The sequence below is a fragment of the Pinus tabuliformis genome, chromosome 2_2, assembly GCF_031772625.1.
Source record: "Pinus tabuliformis cultivar Carrire ecotype Pingquan chromosome 2_2, CPIR1, whole genome shotgun sequence".
In the NCBI taxonomy this organism is placed as follows: domain Eukaryota; kingdom Viridiplantae; phylum Streptophyta; class Pinopsida; order Pinales; family Pinaceae; genus Pinus; species Pinus tabuliformis.
The window spans coordinates 723692838-723701107 of record NC_142300.1 but is presented as its reverse complement, the minus strand read 5'-3'; the positions used below and the strand labels follow the sequence as shown (position 1 = coordinate 723701107).

At 41.5% G+C, this 8270-nt stretch overlaps 1 protein-coding gene across 1 annotated transcript; it reads left to right on the top strand.

The window, feature by feature from the left end:
* The first annotated feature begins 2871 nt into the window (after nt 1–2871).
* Nucleotides 2872–7731, top strand: LOC149194706 (uncharacterized). Its single transcript, XM_089407765.1, has 2 exons — nt 2872–3962; nt 7524–7731. The coding sequence occupies exons 1-2, from the start codon at nt 2872–2874 to the stop codon at nt 7729–7731; spliced, it is 1299 nt and encodes a 432-aa protein (XP_089263891.1).
* The last annotated feature ends 539 nt before the right edge of the window (nt 7732–8270 follow it).

Sequence of the window (8270 nt, the reverse complement as noted above, 5' to 3'; positions counted from 1 at the left end):
CAACACATAGTCCAATTCTTCTATAGCGAATATAGCTACCTCCTTTAACATTAAACATAGTCAACCCCATAAATATAGTCAACATAGTCAAAGTAAGTTTTCTTGTTCAACAATGGATGCCAAGACCAAACTTTATCATAAGATATTTGAGACTAGGAACACAAAAATGAGTCACCCCACTAAAATGCAACTTATCAATAAAGTTAATCTACATGAAACAAACCCTAAAGCAAAATTCAAGGGTAATAGAGGATTCTTAATAAAAATTTAGGTAAACCATTACCAATAATTTATAAACTTCAGAACACATCATCATTCAAACACTCCTCAATCAAGCATCATCAAACAAGTGAAAATAAAAAAGTAATCCTTATATTAAATTGGGCCCCCTAGGTCTAAGGACTTGGTTAGTCAAGGCGCCAACACATAGTCCAATCATTCTATAGTGAATATAGTCACCCCCTTTAACATTCAACACATTCAACCCCATCAACATAGGTAACATAGTCAATTGAGTTTCTTGTTCAACAATGAAAATAGTCAATGCCTTCAATAGTCAACGTAATGGATATGGTATAACATAACCAACCCTCAATATAGTAAAGATAATCAATATTGTCATGAAGCTCAACATACTACACATAGTAAAGAAAGTCAACATATTCAACATAATTAATGTCCATCAAATCTTTCAATAGTCAAATTATAAACTCCTTGAACATATTCTATATAGTCTACATTGTCAAGTCTATCAACATATTCCATATAGTCTACATAATCAACATAATAAATATATATTAAATCCTCTAGCTTCAGTCAAGATAGTCCCCTCACTTAATTTTATATAATCAATGGAAACTACAGTCAACATAAGTAAACTCCTTCTAACTTTTCAACATTTCACATTAAAAGAAACATTTTAATGAATAATATTTACTTGTTGTAAGTAAATAAATTCTATCATTTCCCTAGATTGGTTGTCTCTATTGCATGACTCACTAGATATATCTACTGAGTTAGGTATTATAACCAATTTTTACATTTTTACATTTAGTACCATCCATGAAGTGAAAGGAACTACTAAGGGGTTTCCTTACAATGATTTCCTTATAAAACAATAAATTCTTGTACATTCAAGATTAATCATTTTTTAATGTTTAATCATATAATGTTTCTTTCATTAACAAGATTAAGTTAACAAAAAAATCGTGCACGCTCTGCTCTGCTCTGCGGCGTTGTGATTAGGTCTGCAGCCGTCGTCGAGCTTTGACGCCGCCATGAGCGGTCCTGGGGGTGGGGAGTCCTCTCCCACCCCACCATCATCTTCTGTAGACGCATTCCATAGCCTATTAACGCAGAAAGGGAAGAAACGCCAGATCTCTGAAGTGCCGAAATTCATAAAAAAGCTCGAAGAAATACCAGAGATTGCACTTCCAGAGGAACAATCGATTAAAATCGCTCTTGCTCTGGCTGACAGAGGCTTGGTAGGGCAGTTTATGGGCCGCTGGCCTTCCACAAAAACCACGGACGATTGGATTTAGCGAAACTGGAGACCTCAGCTAAAAAATAACGTGATTTGTTATGCTGTGGGAAGAGGCTATTTCATTTTTGAATTTACCTCCAAAGAAGATCGTGATCTGGTGTTCAGAAATGGGCCGTATTTTATGGGAAATCAGGGACTGTATCTTAACAAATGGAGCCCCGATTTCGATCCCTCTGTTGATGTCCCTAAGGAGGCGCCGGTCTAGGTTCGCCTCCCTAACCTCCCGATACACTGCTCGAGCTATCAATCCCTGTAGAAGATTGGTAATGGGTTGGGTCGATTCATTGACAAAGCTGATCACAAGGGCCAATATACCTGCGGTAGAATCTGCGTGGAAGTCGATCTGGAAGTCGGTCTGCCAGAAGCGGTCAAACTTACAGTTGGAGAATGGCAGCATTACCAGAAGCTGGACTACGAGCAGTTGCCTTTCAAATGCCGAACCTGTCATGAGCATGGACACTTCCAGCGAAATTGCCCAAAAGCTCCAACAGGGAACAAGGTTGAAGAAGAAGGATGGAAAGACATTAAAAAGGGAAAGGCTGTTCCAAAGCACCCGGGGCAGAATAACTCCGTTGCATTGGGGAAGCCACAAACTAATACAAAGGCCACTACTGCTTCTAAAGATGGCTCCTTCTTAGGAGAAAAGGTGGATGTCATGGAGACCCAAGAGGATACAGAAAATAAGTTGAAGAAAGTGAAAGAAACTGAAGTCGAATCAACTGTTCCACCAGTTGATGATGGTTAGAGGGGAAACGAAGGCAACGAAGAGCACATCAGTCTCGCCTCTAATTCTAAGGGAGAATTAGAAGAGAGAGATCTGAAACTGACAATTCGCAAGTCACTCCTATCAAGACGACTAGGGGTCGGAAATCCAAGAAGAAACAGAGAGAGGAAAAAACTTATCTAGATGTCCTCCAAGGTTCCCAAAAAACCCTCAAAGGAATGATGAATACCAAATCTGGGCACAAGAGTAACAGGGCTCCAAAAGGATCCTCAATCCCCCAAGTCAGTAAATAATGAAATACGTCTCCTAGAATTGCAGAGGTTTAGGTAGCAGGTTGAAAGAGGAAGCCTTGAAAGACATAGTGAGAATATATTCGCCTGAAATCCTCCTCATCCAGGAGACAAAGCTGGAGGATCTTCTTCTCCTCCAATCTAGTAAAGTTTTTTGGCAAAAAGGTCATGGAAGAGCGGTAAGTGCTAGAGGCGCTTCTAGTGGAATAGCCACCTTTTGGAACAGTACCATATATGATCTTATTCAAGAAAAAAGTAGCCCCCATTGGCTTTTCACTCAGCTCCTCCACAAAGATTCTGGTCAACAAGTAAGTATGTTTAATCTTTATGCTCTGGTATTGCCAGGCGAGAAAAATTTTTGTTCGAACTCGCTTCAATCCTTTCTTTCAGAGCAAAATCCAAGAAATATCATTATTGCAGGTGACCTGAATGTCATCCTTGCTGTTGATGAGAAAAAGGGAGGCTCCATTGTTAGGGACCCTACCAGAGAATGGGTTGAAGATATTATGCTGGGCTGGGATCTGGAGGATATTAAACCTTCTTCAGGGAAATACACCTGGTCCAACAAAAGATTAGCCCCCAATCACATTGCTGCTCATTTGGATAGATTCCTTGTCCACTCTTCTTTCCTGACATGCGGTCTTATGGCCACTTCTAAAATTCTACCAAATCTCACTTCTGATCATAAGCCCATCCTCCTCGAGCTTTCCCTAGATGGTAATCTAGGCCCCATCCCTTTTCGTTTCAGTCCTCTGTGGATTCAGCAAGAAGGATTCCAAGAGGTGGTTTCTGAAGCCTGGAATAGGCCTGCCCATGGTTCTCCATTCTTTGTGTGGGAAGAGAAAATCAGGGGCCTGAAAAGAAGTCTTAAGGAGTGGGCTAAAAGATTGAAAACCCCTTATGCCAAAAGAAAAGAATCTCTTAATAGTCTTGCTGCTCATCAATTAGCTATGGAGCACAGTCCTGTAACACAAAGTCTTCTCCAAAAAGAAGTCGAGCTGCAAAAAGAGGTTCACAGATCTAGCAGGGAGGAGGAAGAATTCTGGAGACAGAAGTCTAGGAATCTATGGTTGCAGTCCGGAGATAAAAACACTAGCTTCTTTCATAAGCAAGCCGAAGCTCGAAAGCATTTCAAATCAGTTTCTAAGATACATTACCAAAACACTGTGGTTAAGGATTTCGATGGCATTAAGAGAGCTGCTTACTCCTTCTTCAAAGATCTTTATTCGGCAACTAAAGAACCCCCTACTGATCCTCATGCCTACCCGATTGACTTAATTCCCAAGTGCGTTCAGGAATCGGATAATGCTATGTTGACTGCTCCGATCAGTATGGACGAGCTTAAGAAAGTTCTGGATTGCATGGAGCCTGATAAAGCCCCAGGCCCTGATGGGTTCTCTGTCAGGTTTCTCTTGACTTGCTGGTCAACAATCAAAAAAGATCTATTGAGAATGGTCAGAAAGTCCCAGAATTGTGCAAAGCTGGGCGGTGGCATCAATTCGGCCTTTCTCGCCTTGATCCCAAAAGAGAAAGGCGCCTCCGACTTCAGCAGATTTAGGCCCATTTCCTTGTGCAATTCCAGTTACAAGCTGGTCTCCAAAATAATTTCCAACAGGCTTAAGAATATATTGCCAGCCATCATCCCTGAAAATCAAGGCGGCTTCATAAAAGGAAGAAAGATATTGGACAACATTGTGCTGGTGCAAGAAGCAGTTCACTCTAGCTGCCAAAGAAACGAGAAAGGAATGGTGATTAAGCTCGATCTGGCTAACGCATTTGATAGGGTGAGACATGAATTTTTGTTCATTGTGATGAAGAAGTTAGGCTTCTCATCAGCCTTCATAAATTGGGTGAATGCCTGTATTGCCTCGCCATGGATCGCGCCACTGGTCAATGGTCGTTCTACTAACTTCTTCCAAGCCTCTAGGGGCCTTAGACAAGGATGTCCTTTGTCTCCACTCCTCTATGCTGTTTAGGCCTCGGTGCTCAGTTTCCAACTCGATCATAACCAACAGATTCAAACCCTGCCTGGCCTCAGAATGACTCACAAGGTGAAAGACATTAATCATGCCCAGTTCGCCGATGACACCTTGCTGCTTGGAGGAGCCAGCATAAACTCTGCCAGATCCTTCAAGAAGGAGCTGGACATTTACAGGTTGTTCTCGGGCAGCAAGATTAACTATCGAAAATGCTCTATCTATGGCTGGAACTGCTCGATCAAGGAGCTGTCAGATATTGCAAGGCTCTTAGAAATGGACGGAATTTGAAATTGGGAGTCATTTAAATATCTTGGGATCCCAATCTTCAAATCCAAGCCTAAAGTTGCTCATTGGCTGCCACTGCTCGACAAGCTAAAGATTAGAATCCAAGCTTGGGGAGCCTCTTGGCTGAATAATGCAGGGAAAGTCATCCTTATGAAATCGGTCCTTATAAGTATGCCTCTATATCAACACTCCATTCTCCTTAGCCCCAAAACCTTTCTCAGTAAAATGGACAGTCTATTGAGAATATTTCTTTGGGACGGTGGGAACAACAATGATAGAAGGCTCCACTTAGTGAATTGGAAGACTCTCAAGAGACCTCTTCTGGAAGGAGGCCTCCACCTGCGTAACTTGGCTGCTCAAAACCTTGCTTTGGGATCCAAGATCCTGTGGAATTTAGTCTCTGGAAACTCTAGCTGGAGTAAAAGAGTCATTTGGAAGAAATATTTCCAAGGGCAATGCTTGAGATGCTTGGATAAGCCCCCAAGATCCTTAAAAGGATCTCCGATCTTCAATCTTTGCAGTTCTGCTATGGAGCAATTCAACCATTATCTCTACTGGATCCCTGGTAATGGGAGAAAAATCAAAATCTGGGAAAACTCGATTCTGGGCGATCAACCTTTGATTCAAGTGGAAGGTCTAGCAAATATCAAAGGTTGGCTTCAGTCCTGCAATTTGTACACTTTGTGGGATATATCTAACTGGAAGGATGATCCCGGTAGACTCTGGGATTGTTGGAATCTGGGGGAGTTTCCCCTTATGTTGCAGGGGGAAGCTTCATTACTGTTAGATATGCTTCAAGGCAAATCTCCCTCAAAGGCCATTTCTAAGGACAAAAGAGGCTGGGGCTCCCTTTCAGGCTCTTACACTGCTTCCGAAGGTTATAAAAGAATGATGGTTGTTCCATATGCTCCTCCTGACCCAGCTCAATGGAAATTTATATGGGATTTCCCCTCACTCCCCAAAATTGGTTTCTTCTGTTGGACTGTAGCGCACCAAAGCATTCTTACTAGAGATAATTTGCGTAGACGAGGGATGGAAGGGCCTTTTAGGTGCCCCCTTTGCTTGTCTGATGAAGAAACTGCCAATCATTTGTTGTTGCTTTGCCCCTTTGCTTTGGTAGTCTGGAGGGGCGTACTGATGTTAGGTCCAACTAAACTTGACCTCCCAGGCAACATTCCTTCTCTGCTCCGAACTTGGGCCAGTTTATCTCCCTTTTGCCTTACAAAAAAAAGTCTTCTTAAAACAAGCTGGATGTGGATCCCTAAATTCATCTGTTGGAAGCTGTGGTTGGAGAGGAATAATAGAATTTTCAGAGGAGAAAGCTGCACTTCTACAAGAGTTATTTCTAAAATCAAAGCTTTGCTGGGCGAGGCCTTGGAAGCCAATACTTCCTCAAGGAATGAAATGAGTCTAGTCAAAGAGGAGGAGCAATGGCTTAAAGAACTGGTTCCAAATCTGAAGGAAAGGTCCATTCCTCCTGCATTTTCCCATGCCAACTGGGAGATTTGTTGAGATTGCAACAAGATGATGGAGCTTAGTGAAAAGAGTCGCCTTCACTAAGTGGGCCCACAGGCAAATTGTGGCGCAAGTTCTATTTTTGATCCCAACAGGGATGACCACAGTATGAGTGATCACAGTGTGGGTGACCACAGTATGAGTGATCACAGTGTGGGTGAACACAGTGTGGGTGACCAAAGTTTGGGTGACTACAGTATTAGTGATCAAAGTCTATTTTTAGACTGGCTGTCAAAAATAGAAAAGACAAATATTATTATCTCATAATAAGATTTGGACTATAAACTTGATCTTATTCTCTTGGAGCACTTCAGTTTGAGTTACAGATGTGGCCCATGCAACTGTCAGAAGGAAGTACGATTTTCTTATGAGTCAGTTGAGTTGTTGCATGCATGAATTCAGTTAGAACTCAAGTGAGTTGATTTTAGTCTACTGGAGGTGTAGTTGATGGAGTTGTGTTCAGTTTAGCTTTGTTAAACTGGTTGTATTTAGTCTAACTAGCAAATAGACTAGAGATGAGTTGGGTGAATTAGTTATTAATTAATTCAAAATTTATTAACTCATAAAGCAACTATAGAATACATCAGTTAACTCAGTTGCATGTCAGTGCATGTTCAGTTCAGCAGGGACAGGTGTTAGAGGATCAGATTGCTATCAGTTGTGACTATAGTTGTGCATGATGATTTGCACAATCAGAGGGATTGAGTATGCCAATGAATTGGCCAATATCAAGAATTATAGCCTCTTCTCACATCTTACACAGTGTGAGTGATTCTTTGGAGGTGAAATACGAGTTTGGTAAACCATTCTCATTTATTCTTGAGCAGGTATTGAGCAGTGGAGGCAGGCAAGCAGTGGAATAGATTTGGAGATCAGATCTTAGCTGTATTGTGTGTAACAGGTGGAGCTGGTACTAGATTGCTTGTGATAAGCATTTTACTTTGTAATGTTACATGGTATCAATCATTAATATACAGATAGTGTGGGTTTTTTAGCGAGATGCTTTCCCCGGGTTACATACTGTGTTAATGTGTGAATGCTCTTGATGTTTTATTGTTATTGATGCTGCTATATTGATGATCAACGTAGAGGAGCTTATGTATTGTGTATGTATTCCGCAATAGTACATGATCAGGATAATCTTTGTTGAATATGTGTTAAATTATTCAAAATTTCTACAAGATTAGGCTGGAGGAACTGGAGTTTATCAAGTGGAGATCGGCCTTGGATAATCACTGTTTATTCTTCGATGGGACCTCTAAAGGAAACCCTGGGTTGCTGGCAGTGGTGGGGTTCTTCTGCGTCTTGGAGGTTCATCGGAATTGCGGTTCCATTGGGGTCTGGGTATCGAATCCAATAACAGAGCGGAGGCTCTCGCACTGTGGCAGGGGCTGAATCTGGCGATTAATAGAAATATCCTCTCTCTCTATGTCTTTGGAGATTCCAGACTTATCATCCAGGCATTGACCTCTCATAAGACCCCCCATCAGGTTCATTTAGCCACTATTATCAAAAAAATCCGGATCTTATTGCCCAAGTTCAGTAAAATCTCCTTCTTCCACATATTAAGGAATCTCAACTCTAAAGCTGATATGGAGGCCAATCTTGGCTCCCTCTATAAACGGAGATCTCTGGTTGTCAATTCGATTGAATCTTCCTGTTCCATTCCTTAATGTTCCTGCTGATCAGACTTCCTTTTCTAATTGATCCTAGGGCTATCATTCTACTCCTCAGTACCCTGCTCTTCAGGATCTCACCTCATTGTATTATCAAACTATTTAAAATTGTGGTCTCAGGCCTGTTCTCATCTCCTGTTAGTCTTCCTTTCAATGGCCTCTGTTTCCTGTCGGTGCCCTATGTTTCAAGCGTCCACAAAGGACCTTCAAGATGCCAACTCAGTTCCAGTATTGACTTTTACTCTGCTCTCAAATCTG